Raw genomic sequence first — 20196 nt, 5'->3', positions numbered from 1 at the left:
AGTATAGATAGTGTAGGGGTGAAATGAAGAAGGAAATTAGGAAAGCAAAAAAAGGGCATGAAAAAATACCGGCAAGTAGAATCAAAGAAAACCAAAAGATGTTTCACAATTACATACAGACAAGAGGATAATGAACGAAAGAGTAGAGCCTATTAGGGGTCAAAATGGTGATCTATGTGTGGAGGTGGAGGATGTAGGTAAGGTACTAAATGAATACTTTGCGGCTGTCTTCACAAAAGAGGGGGACGATGCCGACATTGAAGTTCAGGAGGAAGATAGTGAAATATTGGATGGAATAAACATAGTAAGAAAGGAAGTTTTAAAGGATTTAGCATCCTTGAAAATAGATCAATCACCAGGACCAGATGAAATATATCTGAGGCAACTAAAAGAAGCAAGTGAGGAAATTGCAGAGGCTCTGACCATCATTTTTCAATCCTCCCTGGCTACAGGTGTTGTGCCAGAGGATTAGAGAATTGCTAACATTGTACCATTGTTTAAAAAGGGAAGAGATAAACCGAGCAATTACAGGAAAGTTAGTTTAACCTCAGTTATGGGCAAATTACTGGAATCAATTCTGAGGGAGAGTATAAACCTTCATTTAAAAAGACACAGATTGATCAAGGATGGATAGCATGGATTTGTTAAGGGAAGGTCATGTCTGACTAACTTGATTGAGTTCTTTGAGGAGGTAACAAGGAGGGCCGATGAGGGCAGTGCGTTTGATGTAGTTTACATGGATTTTACCGAGGCTTTTGACATGTTAGGCTGATCAAAAAAGTAAAAGCCCATGGGATCCAAGGGAGAGTGGCAAATTGGATCCAAATTGGCTCAGTGGCAGGAAGCAAAGGGTAATGGTTGAGGAGAGTTTTTGTGACTGGAAGGCTGTTTCCAGTGGGGTTCCACAGGGCTCAGTATTTGGTCCCTTGCTTTTTGTAGAATATATTAATGATTTCGACTTAAATATAGGGGGCATGGTAAAGAAATTTGCAGATGATGCAAAAATTGGCCATGTGGCTGACAGTGAGGAGCAAAGCTCTAGTCTGCAGGAAGATATCAATGAACTAGTCAGTTGGGCAGAAAAATGGCAAATGGAATTCAATCTGCAAAAGTGTGAGGTAATGCATTTGGGGAGGGGCAACAAGGCAAGGGAATACACAATAAATGGGAGGAAACTGAGCGGTGTGGAGGAACAGAGGGACCTCAGAGTATATGTCCACAGATCCTCAAAGGTAGCAGAATAGATTGATAAGGTAGTTAAAATTGCATACGGAATGCTTTCCTTTATTAGCCGAGGCATAGAATACAAGAGCAAGGAAGTAATGCTAGAACTGTATACAACACTAGTTAGTCCACAGCTTGAGTACTGCGTGCAGTTCTGGTCAACACTTTACACGAAGGATGTGATTGCACTAGAAAGGGTGCAGAGGATGTTGCTGGGACTGGAAAACTTTAATTATGAGCAAAGATTGGATAGGCTGGTGTTGTTTTCCTTGGAACAGAGGAGGCTGAGGGGAGATTTAATTGGGGTGTATAAAATTATGAGGGGCCTAGATAGAGTGGATAGGAAGGACATATTTCTATTAGCAGAGTCAATAGCCAGGGAGCATAGATTTGAAGTGGTTGGTAGAAGGATTAGGGTGGAGATGAGGAAACATTTCTTCACCCAGAGGGTGGTGGGAGTCTGGAACTCATTGCCTGAAAGGTTGGCAGAGGTAGAAACCCTCATCACATTTAAAAGATACTCGGATATGCACTTAAAGAGCTGTAATCTACAGAGCTACGGACCTAGTGCTGAAAGGTGGGATCAGGCTGGATAGCTCTTTTTCGATTGGCATGGACACGATGGGCCAAATGTCCTCTTTCTGTTTTGTAATTTTTCGATGATTCTTCTCCTCCCCTTCTCTTTTCCCCTTATCCCCTTCTACTTGTGGACTTTGCAGAGCTATGCCAAGATAACTAGATGCACAGGGGGTTGAGTCAAGATGCAGCAGGGAGGGGTGATTGGTCAAGATGCAGCAGGGAGGGGTGGCATGCAGAGCAGGTGAACTTGCTCCATGGATGAAAGAGGAGTAGCAAGGAATAAAATGCTTATGGGGTATGTTGCTGATAGCGGTTTCCTGCCCTGCGGGAGGGGGGTTGGAAATGGTGGGGTGGAGCTAGCACCTTTTCTGTTGGTAGATTTTTGGGCCTCTATTTCCAAGTGGGCAACTGAGTGTTCAGCAGATTGGAAGGATGCCGTTAAATTTCCTCAGCCAATGTCTGTTGTAACTCCAGCACAGAATTTGCCGAGGACAATGATTTTAGAGGAAAAAAATGTTTTAACTTTTGAATTGAATGTTGAGAATAGGTTGAATACTCTGGATGAGAAAAGCAATTGCTTCACGTGTAGGTACTCAGTGGCCTGAAGTTTGATTGAAATTCGGCCTTGAACTTTATTTGAATTTAACAGGTGCACTGCAGACAGCTGGTTTTAAAAGTTCTCTGGCTGATTTTCGTGGGATCCAGGAGACCCTTTAAGAACTGCTGGTTAGGCCACTCACGATCTGGTATAACTGGGTGGAGCACGCACAGCACACGCTTCCATTTGCGATTAGGATCCTACAACTGGCGTTAGGACCCTGATTTGCATCAGCGAGTTGCCAAACACCAATAGGAACAGGAGTTCCTCCTCAGCCCCTCGAGCCTGTTCCAGCATTCAATTAGATCAAGGCTGAACTGTATCTTAACTCCATCTACACACCTTGATTCTGTAATCCTTAATACCCTTGCCTAACAAAAAATCCATCGATCAATCTTAGTTTTGAAATTTTCAATTGACCTACCCTCAACAGCTTTTTGAGGGAGTCACAGATTTCCTCTACAATCTGCCAGTCGGCACGGGCTCGACGGGCCGAATGGACCTCTTCCATTCTGTAACTGTTACTATGAATCAATGGGCCCGAATTTGATTAACGCCCCTGCCTACCCAAGTGCCGCCAAGGTCTCTGATAGTTCTTTGGGAGGAGTTTTCATCACCCAGCTCCCTCGAAGTTCAGCGACGTATGTCGCCAATCTGGGCGGCAGCCGGCGGAAGCTCTCATTCTCGGTGGCAAAGGCGCTTGCCACCCAAGTGTCGCTGAGGATGGAGTCGGGCCCACGGAGGATCAAAGACCTGAAAATTAAAATCATCAGAAAATAAAATCCATCGGAAGACCTTCAGAGGATACCATCGATGTAAGTCACTGTGAAATTTTTTTTTAAGGTTACTAACCTTTTTTTCAAGATCTTAATACCTACCATTGAGGACAGATCAGCCTCCTCACAGCGGTCCACCCGTTCTGGCGCCGACTCCCGCCCGCACCAATCTGGCATCTTGGCAGGCGGGAGTCCACTTACGCCACTTGGCCGTCCGTTGACGTCAGCTGGCGGTTCCCGGCGGCTCTCCCCTCTCGCCCACTCCAGCCCACATCGAAAGTGGCATTGGCAGATCTTTACGAGGAATGTCGGGTGCAGTGGGTGGCAGTCGGTGGCAGCAGGTGGTAAGGTGATCAATTTTGGGCCCTATGAATCTACCTTTTGCGTGAAAGAGTGCTTTGCAATATCACCCCTGAATAGCCTAGCTCCAATTTCAAGGCTTTGTTCCCTTGTTCTGGACTCCTGCACTATAACTCTATCTGTGCTATCAAATCTTTTACTCATTTTAAACACCTCAATTTGATCATCCCTTCATCTTCTATAATCAAAGGGATACAAGTCTAGTCTATGTAACTTGTCCTTATAATTTAACACTTTTCACCCTGGTATCATTCTGGTGAATCTGCGCTATACCCACTTCAAGGCCAATATATCCTTCCTGGGGTGCGATGCCCAGAACTGTACTCAGCATTATAAATGAGGTCTAACCAGAGCACTGTACAGCTGCAACATAAAAGCCACCATTCCTTTTGTCTTTTTAACCTGTTTGAAGTGAGCTCACCTAAAAGTCACCGGATTCCAATCTGGCAACCGGTACACTTCCATGGGAGTTTGGGCGAGGGATATCATGACCCAAAATTCGTTTCCTCAAACTTCATTTTACACGCAAAAAAATGGGGAACTGATGTTGAATGTCGCTCCCTATAAATCTACACAGGACTAAAAAAATTAACAGGAATAACATTTTAAGAATAGGATAAACCTAGATCAAGTAGACAACAGTTATCGGCAGACTAAGTAAAATGGTAGCAAGGTGGCTCAAAACTTTTCTTGAGAGTCAGTTTGAAAATGTCCACCAGACCAACTGAGCAGCCAGACTGTATACTTACATGACAAGTTTATATAGGAATTTATATTAGTTCGGACATCAGAATATATAATCAGAAAAAGTTGACATAAAAAGTATGATAACAGGAAGTTAAGTGTGCTGACTGGAAGTGCATACAGAGGTAAGATTTTCAATACATTATAGATCTATATAAGTGGCACAATCATGATATGAATTAATAGATCATTACTGTCATCATTATCATCATAGGCAGTCCCTCGAAGGAGGATGACTAGCTTCCACGTGAGTTCATAGATGTTTCAATGAAGGACCTGATGTTCCAGTCCTGAACTCCAATTGAGGGGGTGGACGATACCTGTGTGTGAATTTTTTAACGTGTGGTGACCGTTGCACACCAGCCACCACATGGGGTTGACAAATCTAGGCCTTTATCCAGTGGTAAGGGTTAACCAAGACGACTGGTGACCTGCCCTGCTGCACAGACCGAGTGCGCACACATATCGCTGTGTGGGCTGGCTCGTGCTGCCCCTAGGTCCTCGACCCCGTACCCTCAGTTCCACTTCCCTACCGCCTCCCCATAATCCTTTGTTCCCTTATCGCTCATAAACCTGTCTATCTCTGTCTCAAATATATTCAGTGACCCAGCCTCCACGGCTCTCTGGGGCAGAGAATTCCATAGATTTACAACCCTCAGAGAAGAAATTCCTCCTCATCTCCATTTTAAATGGGCGGCCGCTTATTCTGAGACTATGTCTCCTAGTTTTATTTTCCCTTATATTGTGATAGGCTGGCATATTGTGAATTGCTGCTAGATTGTTTTTGCTGTTAATGAAATCACATTCTAAGAAGTTGTACACATCAAAGAAGTGATTTCATTAACAATTTTTCCCAGCTATGTACTATTCCCAGACAAGATAATCAGATGAAGTGCTTTTGAGTCAGTTGCTAGGGAGTAAAAAATAAAAGGAACGATACATTTATGTAATGCTTTTAAAGTTCTCAGGATGTCCCAGAGTGCTTCACAGCCATTGAATTCCTTTTGAAATGTAGTCACTGTTGTTATATGGGATAACAGCAACTAATTTACACACAGCAAGATTCCACAAACAGCAATGATTAGTTAAATTAATTTGGTGGTGTTGGTTGAGTGATAAACTTTAGCCAAGACAACCTCCTTGCTCTTCTTTGAATCTTGCCATGGGATCTTTTACATCCAGCTAAACAAGCAACTAGGGCCTCAGTTTAATGGGGCCGAGATTGCCCCTTCCCTTAAGGCCAGAAATCGGCGGCCACGCTGCGGAGTGCAATGGTCGCAGATTTTTTATGGAATGGCCGCCATTTTGAAAATTCTGTACATGCGGTGACCCGCTCCCCTCCCCCCGCCACCGCTTTGCTGTTGCCGATCCGCCCTAGGTGCGTCATCAGAGCTAGCACCGCTGATGGTCCCCCCCCCCGCCGAATGGCAAAATTATGCCAAAAAAATCTTGCTCCTGCCACACGGTGCCAAAAGCTGTTTTTTTCTGCCGGTGCAGTGAGGTTGTAGTCCTTGTAAAATGGCGGTGCGGCTCCCATTAAAGGGGAGGACCTACTGTCGCTGCCACCATATTTTTTTTTTGTCGGCCGACTGCCATGTCAGGCCGACAATTATGCCCCCGGGTTCGGCCGGGCTTCCAACAGACAGCTTGGCACCCCCTTCCTGGTGGCTCAGCGGACCAAACTTAAAAGATCGCGCAGGCTCTCCCCTTTAAATGAAGGGGGGAGCCGTGGTGACGCCGTGATGACATCATCAGCACTACGCTGATGACTGATAGCGGCGGACACTACACATCGCCCCCAACTTCCTCCCCTCTAGATTGCGGACTTCCACTTACCGCCCCACCTCCGCCCCCATTATGACCGACTTCCAGTCCACCGGGAAAAAAAAAGCCAAAGAGCAGAATTTCTCTCAAGAGGCTACCGGTAAAATCAACAGAAACAGGGTAGATGCGCCGCGTTTCCAGCGGTGGGCAATTTTGGCCCCAATATCTCTTCCAAAAGGTGACCCAACAATGCAGCACTCTCTCAGTACTGCACTGATGCGTCATCCTAGATTATGGCCAAAAATGTCCTCTGAGCTGCTCCGAGGAAATTTCTGGCCCTTTAGTTCAAGCCCTTTTGATTCAGATGTGAGAGTACCAAGCTGACACATACATGACTTCCCTGTTGAATTTTAGCCTCCTTCTCTGGCATGCACTCAGCAGTTCTCCTGAGGTATATGTACAACCACTTATATTGACTATCTAAATGCTGTTTTTAAAAAAAAAACCTCAGCAGAAGTTGTATTGGTGACTAATGCAGTGAGAAAACATTACTTACATAGATACCTAATAAACCAAAAACATTGGTGTGTACAATTAACAATATCTACTCGATAGAACTTTACTAGATTATCTATCTCGCAATATTTTGTCCATAAAAGAATTCCACTAATTATCTGGAATCTTAATTTTCTTTTGATTATCTATTTAGCAAAACCCTTCTGTTATACTTGTACTGCACATCATTTACACAATTAAGAAGCAGTCATTGTCAAGTGTATTCACCGTCAGACACAAATGTTGTATCACACAAACCTTCATACATTATTCTGCACAATTTTCTCCATTGTGCGATATACACACACAAGAAAAAAAATACAGCATGGTTCCTAATTAGTTTTTCTTTAGTCATATGAGTATCTATTCAGAAAATGCATCAATCTGATGTTTATGTTTATCAGGAAATCTATGAAGTATTAAGATACTGTAGAATACTACTTTTATTCCCCCAGTGGTTATATCAAGAATTATAGTGTTGAAATTCTGTGGGGCTCTCGGGGTCTCTCACCATGACTCTGGAGGAGACTGTTGGAACACCATGGAAATATCAAAATTATGCAGAATGTTTATGGATCTTTAATGCCTTTGAATATATTTAGCCATCTGTATTAAACCTTTGGTGAACTGAAAATTAAATATATGCCTCACATAAAATATATCATTAAAAATAGCCTCCATCATATAATATATACTGTATAAAAAGTAGATCCAAGATGATTGTTTTTGAAGTAAAGCTATGCATAAAATATGTAAATGATTCCCTTAATTAGTTTTTAATTATATAAGATTAATGGAGTAGACAAACCTTGAAGTTTTCAAATGGACTTAAAACTAAATAATTTGAGAAAAATATCAAAAATGTATCTAATGAAGTAGATTTCAATTAGAGTAAAGTTTTACCTGTGTGTTAGCCGCCTATGACTTATGCAAACCACTCTGTGGTTGTCTTGAGCGATGCATACTTTGTGCCGGCTGCATTTCACATTTAGGCAGGGATTTTTGGTAGAATCTAGCCCTAGAGAAAATAATTGGAAAAATAAATTAAGTACCGTGCAAAACAAACAGAATGTCTGTTCCTCCTGATCAACAACAATCAACAGTCATTCTAGATGGCTAAAACACAAAATCAAGTGGGCATGAAAAGCAGCTGTCATTCCTGGTCCAAAAAATAAAATAAAGTTGAGGTTAGACATATAGGGGGAGAAATTCCCCAATGGCCAGATTGGAGCTGGTAACCATCTCGGGGCCGCACTTCCTGCGCCCGGCGCGGAAGTCCCGCCCCAGCTGCGAAATTGTGGTTACCGTCCCTCAGAGGAAGTGCAGTGCAATCTCGCGCGCTCCACTTCCCCTTGGGGTGATACTGAGGCGCGATCTGCAGCATTACGTGGATACTCAGTGTAGCACTGACGTGTTTCAATTCCCTTCCCCTTCAGTTGAAGGGGAGGGCCGCTGCGCACTCTGCCGGGCCGCTGATGGCCTCCACTGGGCCACAAGGATGGCGTGATGCCAATACCGCAGCCCGGCACCCAAAACGGAGTGTCAGACAGCACGATGGCGGCCCGAGCCACGCAACAGAGCAAGAGGTCGGTCCAACTGGTGAGTTAGCCAAACAGGTAAGATGGCAGAGCAGACACACCCGACCTCCCCTGTAGCTTCTATCCCGCGAGCGCCAAGGGGTTGCCACACACGGTGATGACGTCATTGCTGGTTGCGGGCGGCCTCGGGCGCTACCGGCAGGGCACAACGCTACCATGGCAATTTTGCGGGAGCTGGTAGCACCCGCTCCCCTCCCCCCGAGAGAAAGCAGTTTTGCATCCCGCTAGCGCCCCCCCGGAGGCACTGATGGGCCTCGCAAAAAGGGGCAATTTCGACCCCATATTTCTTTACTTTTTGCAGAGAGGGTGGTTAGAATTGAGGAATTCTTTGCCAAAAACTGTTGTAGAAGTAGAGTCCATAAGTACATTTTAAAAAGTATTCAATAATTGCTTAAAAAAAAGGATTGGTTAAAAGCTATTTGCAAGAAGCAGGAGAGTGGGATTAGAGTAGGTAGCTCATGTAGAGAAAAACATTGGCAGAGACTCGATATGCCAAATGGCCAGTTTGTGTGCTGTAATTTTTTTTTTAATACATTTTTATAGCATGTTTCATGACTTCAGGACATCCCAAAGCACTTTACAGTAATGAAGTGCTTTTGAAGTGTCATTACTGTTGTAATGTAGTAAATACGGTAATGTAGGAAATACAATTGTGCACAGCAAGCTCCCACAAACAGCAATTTTACAATTGTAATATACGTGGGTAGAACAAATGAAGGACAGAGACACGATGAGTTGCTAATCCATGTGCTTGCTTCATTAGGCGAGAGCGAACTGAGCATGCTCATACTCATCATGTGACAAACCATGTGATAATACATCACACTGCTTTCCTCTTAAAAAATGTGTATGTATTCTCTCAATTACAACAAACTTATGGTCCCCCTTTCTCAGCATTACATGTACCATATAACAAAAACTCCTGGCTTTTTTTCTTTTAACTGAACTACAAATCTCGTTTAATAACAGGTTTGTGGAGCCTTCCTGATCTCTTTAAAGAAGATTTTAGTGTTGAACTAATTCTTGGGTTGTTTTGGTTAGGTTCCAAACTCAAAGATGATCCTGTTTGACGGGAAAGTATTTGTCAATTGTACCTAGCGTGAAAATTGCACTGTCACTCCCAACACGAGTTCTCATGTGGCAACCTGGACAAGGCATCTGCGATTGCGTTTTGCTTTGAAGTGCGATATTCAATCGCGTAGTCATATTGTGATAACAGCAATGCCCAACATTGCGTTCCTGATGCGGCCATTGCAGGGTTGGCAGATTTGGGCCCCAATGATGGTAGGAATAGCTTGTGATTGGTCATCAGGGTAAACTTTCTGCCGATCAGGAACTGTTGGAATTTCATGATTCCAAACACTATGGTGAGTACTTATTTTTCAATTTGCACGTAGTTTCTTTCGCTCTTTGTGAGGGTTCACAATGCAAACGCAATTGGTTTATCTTGACCGTCATCCATTACATGGCTTATGACAGCTCCCACATCATAGCAAGAAGCATTACATGTTAACTTAAGCTCATACTCTTATGTCGTAGTGCACAAGTAGTTTACCACTAGAGACACTTCTTTTACAAGCGTCGTAAGCTTCCTGTTGCGTTTTCGTCCATTTCCACTGGACATCCTTCTTGAGGAGCTTATGCAATGGTGCTAACATGGTCACGAACTCAGATAAGAAACATGCGCAGTACTAGACCTTTCCAAAGAAAGATTTTAACTTCTATGGCTTTGGAGCATTGATGACAGCATTAACCTTTCCCTTCACTAGTTGCACACCATTTGCATCAATTTTCAGAACAAGGTACACAACCCTAGGCTGCACAACAGCACATTTGCTCCTTTTCAATTTGAAATTGCAGGAATTCAATATTTGAAGCATTATATCTAATGCTTCTGGAATTTCTTCCTCGGTGCTTGTCACAATCAGCAAGTCCTCTTGATTGCATAAGCAATTTAGAATTCCTTGCAAAATCTTATCCGTCATAGCCTGGAAGATTTTGGGGAAGGATTTACACCATATGGCAGCTTGGTGTACAAGTACAGTCCCTTCTGTGTGTTGATGGTGATATACTATTGAATCGCTTTGTCAACATTCAGCTGAGCGTAAGCGTGCGAAGGGACAAGCTTGAATAAAACCTTTGACCAAGAGAGTGCTGCATACAAATCTTGCGATGTAGGTAACGGGTACTGCTCATCGTCAACTGCTTGGTTGATAGAACCTTTATAGTCACCACACAAGCGAACAGTTTTGTCTGGTTTGGGCACTACCACGATGGGGCTAGCCCATTCACTTTTGTCAATTTTTATTAGCACTCCATTCTCTCTCAGCTTCGCTAGCTCTTCCTCCACCTGACTTTTCAAAGCATAGGGGACCGGCCTTGCCATAATAAACAGGCTTCGTGTTGGACTTGATGCGGATTTGCACGTCATATCTAGTGATGCCCTTATAACTGTCTGTGAACATGCTTTCATACTTGTTCAGCATTGTGTCAAGTCACTTCTTTGAAGCATCTATACTGAAGATGTTTTTCCAGTCTAGTTTTAATTTTCTCAACCAGTCTTTGCCCATGAGAGTTGGCATGTTGTTGTAGCTTGCTACAATAATAGACAGCTTTACTGACTGATCAGTGTGTTGAACTGTACATTCAATTTGTCAACATTACTCTAGCATTTCTCTGGAGTAGATTTTTACTTCTACGATACTCTTCATAAGTGGTACTTGATTAAACTTACTTTCATATGTGTCCTTACTCATGATAGAGCAGTCTATCACTGTGTCAACACACATATCAATATATTACTCATTGATCAAAAGTTTGTACTGAAATCTTTCTCACGACTGCAAGTGTTGCCGCTATTGGCATAGATACTGCAGGTGCCTCGTTCTTCAACACTAGGTATGTTCACTTTAATGTTGTGCAGTCTTCCCTTTTGTTGTTGTTACTTTGCATTGCACTAGAATGGTTCTTACTTCCTGCTTGGAAGATGTTGAAATATGGCATTGCTTTTGGCATTTCTATATTGGCAAGACTGTGGTGAGTGATTTCCATTGCAGTGATAAGAATTCACTGAACTGCTCTCACCGACATACTTTTGACTCGGTCTCAAAATTTAGGTTTGGCGGTGGATTTGTGACTATAGACCTCAGCGACACTAGTCACCTGAGTTGGATAGAGCTGCTTAGTATTCTCCATAGATGGGACAATTTTGCATCCTATGTTAAACATTAGGTTTGGAGTGTTCAGTAACTTGGACTCATCCACCAATCCACACACAAACTTATCTCACTACCAACGATCCAAATGTGCCGAAGTTACAATGCAAAGACAGGTTCTTAAGAGCTACAATGGACTCACTGATGGTCTCACTTTCATTTGGTTTTTGGTCCCAAGCTTATAGGGGGTAGAAATTCACCTCCGCCCGAAACGGGTCACACCTACTGCTTTTTGCTGTTCATTACCACCGCAATGGATGTGGCAGCCATTGGAGCAAAATTCATCTGGTGCCAATTTGCTGCTAATGAGCCAGCTGCTCCCTGGCCTTCTTAAAGGGCAGGGGGTTTGCAGCTGAGCCCTGAGCAGGGAATCAGTTTGATTCGAAGGCATGGTGAATCTATGAGGAGCAAGGAGGGCCAGCAGATTTTCTAATGCGGAACTCGAGACTCTGATCGATGCTGTGGCGGGAAGGAGGCGCAATCTTTCCCCGACACCGGCAGATCGACTTGCACTGTGTTCCTTAATGCCTGGAGAGAGTTTGCTGTGGAGGTCTCGGGGACCTCCATTCATGACGGCATCGCGACCCAATACCGCAAAAGGCTCAATGACATAATTTGCCCGATGAAAGTGAATACATGATACCCCAACTCCTCACTTTGCATCTGTGAGCCTCTCCTTCACCTTCTCTTATTTCTAACTTTCACTGTATCATCACTGAAGCAACATTTGATTGTTGAGGCCTGTATATACGTGTGTGTTCTCGCAATGAAGGTTCCATTTCATGTCAGGGTTACAGCTGCATGTAATGGACCCACACTTGCACTCATTGCTGAGGCCTCATGATACTACTACTCAGCAAGCCTTATTTGCTTTACAGGCGAAAGTTTCTCACAATCATATAGAGCCAGAGATCCAGCAGCTCACTCACCTGGAAGAAAGGGTTCAGAGGCTAATGGGCCCACATGTTGCCTTCCCTGTGGCCGCCAGACATGTGGATCCCGCTGGGGGCAACATTGGTAAGTGAAGGCCTTCCTTTAATGCCATCTCCCCCTGAAAGTGCCAGCGCTTACCAAGTGTTTGCTTATGATTGTGTGCATTGCAGGCTGCATGGTGCAATGCCCTACCTCACCCTCACGGGAGCTATTGTGCCATTTATGATTGCAGATGAGACCCCGAGTGTGAGCCAAAGCCAGGACGACAGCATTGAGGGCACTGGCAGCCAAAGCCAGGGAGAGACCACTGATGCGAGTGGGAGGCAAAACCAGGCAACAGCATTGAGGGCATAGCTAGGATGACACCCTAGAGGCCATTCCATCTATTGCTGGCATGTCGGATGAGGCCGAGATCGAGGGGGACACTGCTGGCAGCTTCCTACACTCGCACGCACCAGCTCAGATACTGAGAGTATGCAGGGCCAGAGCTGGTCAAGGGAGAAGGCCATCTGTACATTCTACACCTGAAACACAACAGCTTTCCCAGATCCAAGATGCAACCACAGGGGAGACACTGCGGCATAGTTCGAGAATAGGTTTGCATAAAAGGGATTGTAAAGAGATGCATAAGAGTTATAAATGATTAAGTGTATGTTTTTTTGCATCTTTCTTTCTTGTGCAATAAATCTTTACTTTGTGTTCCAAAATCTGTGCTATCTCATTTCACTGTGGGCAATGATGTGTGAAAGGGCTCATTGGGTTGACCATGGCAATGCAAAAATGAAGGGTGAAGTGGGCATGAATTCACCGGAAACGAGCAGCAATGAGACGGTTCTGCACTTCTCTTGCAGGATTTGGATGGCAACGCCACCTCTTGCGTGGTCGGCGACCCGCATCCTGGTCCACCTCCGGTGCCTCCTCCTCCTCCTGCACATCATACTCCTCACCTCCTCCTCCTAGTCCTCCTCCTGGTACTGCTGGCTGATCTTCCAATGGCTGTGCCCTCATGATTGCCAGGTTGTGAAGTATACAGCAGACAACCACGCATGGGGAGACCCACTCAGGTTAGTACTGCAACACTCCACCAGAGCAATGCAGGCAACGAAACCACTGCAATGCACTGCTCAATTAAGCACCTGGTGGCTGAATATGAGTCATTGTACGATTGCTGCGAAGCAGTCCTGGGGTTGTGAAGGGGGGTCAGCAGCCAAGTACACAGTGGGTAGCTCTTGGCTCCAAGGAGCCAGCCGCAATCTTGGTTTGGGCCAGCAAACACGCCGAGCACACCGGTCTGGCACAGGATGAAAGCATCGTGGCAGCTGCCAAGATACCGGGCATCAACTGCCATGATTTTGTGGTGGTGGTCGCACACCAGTGAGTGGAATTCCTTGCGGTTTCTGAAGATGACAGGATTGTTCTGTGGCGCGCTCAATACAACGTGGGTGCAGTCTACGGCGCCCTGAACACTGGGGAAGCCCGCAATTCGCACAAATGCGGTCTGCCACTCCAACTGTTTCTCCCTGCTCATCGGGAAGAATATGTAGTCCCTCCTTCTCTCATAGAGAGCATCGGTCACTTGACGGATGGAGCTATGCAGGGCAAATTGCGAAATGTTCGATATGTCTGCTGTAGCAGCTTGGAAAGATCCAGTGGCATAGCTATGGTCACTTTGGTTGTGACGGTCAGAGCTGTCCTCAGCCTTGTTTGAGGCTGGAGGTCTGGCTGCAGGAGATTGCACAGCTCCCTCACGATGTCCTTCCAGGATTAGTCTACAGAGACATTGGTCATTCGTCAGGTCCATATACGAAAACTGCTGTGTGTAGACCCTTGCACAATAGGGCCTTCTCCCCCCACATCTATGTTCGCGTCTTCCTATGGTAGCTGTCTCATTGCCTTCTTCCTCATGCTCTTGCTGCTCCTCACACTCTGCAGCCTGCTGCGGGCAAGCATCTGCCCCCTGTGCATCCTGCTTTCTCCCCATTTCTCCCACTATCTGGTGCGGGGGTTGGGGGGGGCAGCGTACCTGACCGTCCTCCTGACTGGATTACCTGTCTGGGTTGAGGTCTGTCGCCATCTCCGTGGCCTTTTGCATGTTCGGCAGCTATGTCTGCTGCGTCCCTTGCCTGCTGCCTCTGGAGACGGCGCCACCTTCTCCTGCATGCCTCCCTGCCGCACACAATGTGCAGGAGGTGTTCCGCTGCCAGCACTGAACCCATTGCCTCCGCAAGCAAAACCTCCACGATGAGTGCTCTGTGTTGTTGAGATTGAAGACCCTAGCCCACTAGCACTCAATCCCACTCGGAAGAAGGCAAGTGGCAAACTTGTGAAAAGTCCGAAAAATACTCGGGAAAAAGAATGGTGCTACATGCAAAACGCCTTTAAAGGCCACTTGTGGTCTTCAGCCGGCATTGTGTACTGATCCAAAAATCTGTCGGGGCCACCTTCCGGGGCGTAGCCGCTGCAGTGCGCGCTCTGATTACATCATTAAGGATACATCTGCAGGAGTGGGGCGGAGGTGGGGTGAGTGGGGTGGACCTTCAGACCGCAGAAAAAAAACCCCGAGGGCAATGCTGCGAACGTTGGCCAGTCCACCACGAGTCAGCGGCCATTCCGCGCCGCGCCGTGGCCGCTGCTTTCAGGTAGCCTGAGGACTTATTGGGAGAGGCAATTTCGGCCCCATGGTCTCTAATGGCTTTGGGTCGAAATGGTCCTCGAGTTTTTCAACAATGTCTTCAAATGACACATCCTTCGCTTTCCTTGGCGCGAGTAGGTTTGTCAATGTTCCATAAACATCTGGTCTGATCTACGTTAGAAAAATTGCTTTTCACATTTTATAAATTACTTTATTTTGAGGTTGAACATTCTCTAATGTTATTGGCCCTATAATATCATCATCTGCTCAATGTATGACCTGAACAGTTCGCGAGCTCGGTCATACATGCCGAGGTTTCCGATTAATCCCGTAGGCATGGCCATGATTGTCCCAATCCCGCCTAACATTGTCTCAGTACACTACATGTGTACCTGTGTGAATCAATGCTGTTGTCACTGTGTATACATACACGCGAAAGCAAAGCACAGATGAGTCAGCATGAACATTGACAGTAAAACATCGCAAACATTTAGTTTGGTGTCAGAAATTCACCTTAAACTTGTCCACTCGAAGGTTGAACACTGTGTCCTTCCATGATCCCTAAAAAATAGCTTTGGGATCCCATTCTCATCGCCAAAATGTAATATATGTAGGTAGAACAAAAGAAGGGCAGAGAAACAATAAGTAGCTAGTCCATGTGCTTGCTTTATTAAGCCAGAGCGAACTTAGCATACTCGCAACAAAAATATATACCAATGAGAAGGACAGATTGTAAGAGAAGGGATAACCATCCATGGCTAACTAAAGAAATAAGGAATGGTATCACATTGAAAACCACTGCATACAATGTGGCCAAGATTAGTGGGAGGCCAGAGGATTGGGAAATTTTTAAAAGGCAGCAAAGAACAACTAAAAAAAATGATAAATAGAGGGAAGATAGAGTATGAAAGTAAACTAGCATGAAATATTTTTTAAAAAGTAAGAGTTTCTACAGGTACATAAAAAGGAAGAGAATGGCTAAAGTAATTGTTGGTCCCCTAGAAGATGAGACTGAGTAATTAATGATGGAGAACATGGAAATGGCAGAAACGTTGAACAAATAATTTGTATCGGTCTTCACGGTAGAAGACACTTAAAACATCCCAATAGTGGATAATCAAGGGGCTATAGGGAGGAAGGAACTTCGTACAATCACTATCAGTAATGAAGTAGTACTAGATAAAATAATGGGACTAAAGGTGGACAAGTCCCCTGGACCTGATAGCTTATATCGTAGGGTCTTAAAAGAAGTGGCTGCAGAGATAGTGGATGCATTGGTTGTAATGTACAAAATTCCCTAGATTCTGGGGCGGTCCAAGTGGATTGGAAAACCGCAAATGTAACGCCCCTATTTAAAAAAGGAGGCAGACAAAAAGCAGGATACTGTAGACCAGGGAGGTTGGAGCGGAGGTCTGGGGGGGCAAAGTGTGTTGGAGGGTCGGGCCTGGGGGCTCTGTGCCTCAGTGCGGGGAGTGTTCAGAGTGGGGTGGACGGGTTGACTGCACAGATGGCGGTTGGCGGATGGTGTGGTTGGCGTCGCGGGGGCGTGGCTCTGGGATGGCCGGGGCTGGGGGCTCGACATCTGGGGGTGTTCGGCATTTGGGAAGGATTCTGACGGGACGGGGCGGGTTGGGTGCGGGGGGAGTGTTCCTGGTGTTGGGTGGGTGCGGAGCCGGGGGGGGGGTGGTGGGGCACGCTCTTGGGATGGGGGGTGGCTGTTTGGGGTTGGGATTGGGAGAGACTTCTTCACTCGGAGAGTTGTTGGCCTGTAGGGTTCCCTGCCGCGGAGAGTTGTTGATGCCAGTTCATTGGATGTGTTCGGGAGGGAGTTGGATGTGGTCCTTGCGGCTGGGGGGTCAGGGGGTGTGGAGGGGACGTGGGGGGGTAGGTGCTGGGGTGGGTGATCAGCCATGATCTTGTTGAATGGCAGTGCAGGCTCGAAGGGCCGAATGGCCTACTCCTGCACCTATTTTCTGTGTTTCTATTTCTATGACCAGTTAGACTAACATCTGTTGTTGCGAAAATGCTGGAATCTATTATTAAGGAAGCAGTCGTGGGACATTTGGAAAAGCATTATTCAATCAAGCAGAGTCAGCATGGTTTTATGAAAGGGAAATCATGCTTGACAAATTTGCTGGAGTTTTTGAGGATATAATCAGCAGGGTGGATAAGGGGGAACCAGTGGATGTTGTGTATTTGGATTTCCAGAAGGCATTCGATAAGACGCCACATAAGAGTATACTCCACAAGATAAAAGTTCACGGGGTTGGGGGCAATATATTAGCATGTATAGAGGATTGGCTAACTGACAGAAAACAGAGAGTTGGGATAAATGGGTCATTTGGCAAACGGTGACTACTGGGGTGCCGCAGGGATCAGTGCTGGGTCCTCAACTATTTATAATCTATATAAATGACTTGGATGAAGGGACTGAGTGTAATGTAGCCAAGTTTGCTGATGATACAAAGATGGGTGGGAAAGCAAATTGTGAGGAGGACACAAAAAATCTGCAAAGGGATATAGACAGGCTAAGTGAGTGGGCAAAAATTTGGCAGATGGAGTATAATGTGGGAAAATTTGAGGTTATCCATTTTGGCAGAAATAATAGAAACGCAATTTATAATTTAAATGGAGAAAAATTGCAAAATACTGCTGTACAGAGGGACCTGGGGGTCCTTCTGCATGTAACACAAAAAGTTAGTATGCAGGTACAGCAAGTAATCAGGAAGGCAAATGGAATGTTGGCCTTTATTGCAAGGGGGATCGAGTATAAAAGCAGAGAAGTCCTGCTACAACTGTACAGGGTATTGGTAAGTTCTTAAGCTGTCTTATGGCTTTTTCCATGAGGTTTTATTGAGGTGGTGGCGAGTAGCATGCTGCGGGATGGGGTCGAGAACACTCAAGTCAAAGGCAGAGTCTTGGTTGCGGAGATCTTCGAAGTGCTCCTTCCAGCGGGCCTTGACTGCCTCGGTGTCTTTGATCAGTGTTTCCCCGTTCTTGGCCAGCAGTGGGGTGGGGCCTTGGGTGTTTGGACCGTAGCTGGCCTTGACTGCGGTGACAAATCCTCGCACATCATGGCTGTCGGCCAGCTGCTGTATTTCCAGGACATAGTCGACGTATTCACTGAGGCGTACGAAAGCATGGGCCTTACGCTAAGCATCACCAAGACAAAGGTCCTCCTCCAGTCTGTCCTTACCGAACAGCACTGTCCCTCAGTCATCAAGATCCACGGCACGGCCCTGGACAAAGTGGACCATTTATCATATCTCAGGAGCCTCCTATCAACAAAGAGCAACGAGATCCAACACCGCCTCCAGTGCACCAGAGCAGTCTTCGGCCGCCTGAGGAAAAGAGCGTTTGAAGCCCAGGCCCTCAAAACTGCCACCAAGCTCATGGTCTACAGGGCTGTAGTGATACCCGCTCTCGTGTTTAGCTCAGAAACATAGACACCTCAAGTCGCTGGAGAAATACCACCAACGATGTCTCCGCAAGATCCTACATATCTTCTGGGAGGACAGACGCACCAACATTAGCGTCCTCGACCAAGCCAACATCCCCAGCATCGTAGCACTGACCACATTTGATCAGCTCCGTGTGCATGCCACATAGTTCGCATGCCAGACACGAGACTCCCAAAGCAAGCGCTCTACTCGGAACTCCTTCACGGCAAACGAGCCAAAGGTGGGCAGCGGAAACGTTACAAGGACACCCTCAAAGCCTCCCTGATAAAGTGCAACATCCCCACTGACACCTGGGAGACCCTGGCCAAAGACCGCCCGAAGTGGAGGAAGTGCATCCGGGAGGACGCCGAGTCCTGTCACCGAGAGCATGCAGAAATCAAGCGCAGGCAGCGGAAAGATCATGCGGCAAACCAGTCCCACCCATCCCTTCCATCAATGATTATCTTCCCCACCTGTGACAGAAACTGTGGTTCTCGTATTAGACAGTACAGCCACCTAAGAACTCATGTTAAGAGTGGAAAAAATGTCTTCCTCGATTCTGAGGGACTGCCTATGATGATGATGACGCTTGGTAAGGCCACACCTGGAGTACTGCGTATAGTTTTGGTTTCTGTATTTAAGGAAGGATATACTTGCATTGGAGGCTGTTCAGAGAAGGTTCACTAGGTTGATTCCGGAGATGAGGGAGTTGACTTATAAGGATAGATTAAGTAGTTTGGGCCGATACCGAAAACAGAGATTCTGGATAAATGGTTCATTCTCGGGTTGGCGATCAGTAACCAGTGGGGTGCCGCAGGGATCAGTGCTTGGACCCCAACTATTTACAATCTATATTAACGACTTGGAGGAAGGGACCGAGCGTAACGTAGCCAAGTTTGATGACGATACAAAGATAGGAGGAAATGCAATGTGCGAGGAGGACACAAAAAAACTGCAAAAGGACATAGACAGGCTAAGTGAATGGGCAAAAATTTGGCAGATGAAGTATAATGTTGGAAAGTGTGAGGTCATGCACTTTGGCAGAAAAAAATCAAAGAGCATGGAGAAAGATTGCAAAGTGCTGCAGTACAGCGGGACCTGGGGGTACTTGTGCATGAAACACAAAAGGTTAGTATGCAGGTACAGCAAGTGATCTGGAAGGCCAATGGAATCTTGGCCTTTATTTTAAAGGGGATGGTGTATAAAAGCAGGGAAGTCTTGCTACAGTTGTACAGGGTATTGATGAGGCCACACCTGGAATACTGCGTGCAGTTTTGGTTTCCATATTTATGAAAGGATATACTTGCTTTGGAGGTAGTTCAGAGAAGGTTCACTAGATTAGTTGCGGAGATGAGGGGGTTGATTTATGAGGTAAGGTTGAGAAGAATGAGAGGTGATTTTATCGAAACGTATAAGATTATGAGGGGGCTTGACAAGGTGGATGCAGAGAGGATGTTTTCGCTGACAGGGGAGACTAGAACTAGAGGGCATAATCTTAGAATAAGGGGCTGCTCATTTAAAACTGAGATGAGGAGAAATTTCTTCTCTCAGAGGGTTGTGGATCTGTGGAATTTGCTGCCTCAGAGAGCTGTGGAAGCTGGGACATTGAATAAATTTAAGACAGAAATAGACAGTTTCTTAAATGATAAGGGAATAAGGGGTTATGGGGAGCGGGCAGGGAAGGGACCTGAGTCCATGATCAGACCAGCCATGATCGTATTAAATGGCGAAGCAGGCTCGAGGGGCCGTATGGCCTGCTCCTGCTCCTGCTCCTATTT

The 20196-nt window shown here is 45.8% G+C and overlaps 1 protein-coding gene across 4 annotated transcripts in view; it reads right to left on the bottom strand.

The window, feature by feature from the left end:
* The window catches only part of spock3 (SPARC (osteonectin), cwcv and kazal like domains proteoglycan 3), a 1033635-nt gene that overhangs the window by 612031 nt on the left and 401408 nt on the right, over window positions 1-20196 (bottom strand). For 3 of the 4 annotated variants that reach the window (XM_070871342.1, XM_070871338.1, XM_070871346.1), the window contains exon 4: window positions 7504-7618. In XM_070871342.1, coding sequence (XP_070727443.1) covers window positions 7504-7618 — 115 coding nt within the window. Of the gene's footprint in view, window positions 1-2968; window positions 3038-7503; window positions 7619-20196 lie in introns of those variants that run through there. The other variant, XM_070871347.1, reaches the window with a different exon arrangement.

The sequence above is a fragment of the Pristiophorus japonicus genome, chromosome 2 (assembly GCF_044704955.1).
Source record: "Pristiophorus japonicus isolate sPriJap1 chromosome 2, sPriJap1.hap1, whole genome shotgun sequence".
NCBI classification, from domain to species: domain Eukaryota; kingdom Metazoa; phylum Chordata; class Chondrichthyes; family Pristiophoridae; genus Pristiophorus; species Pristiophorus japonicus.
The sequence above is the reverse complement of the archived record's forward strand: the minus strand, read 5'-3'. Positions and strand labels throughout refer to the sequence as shown.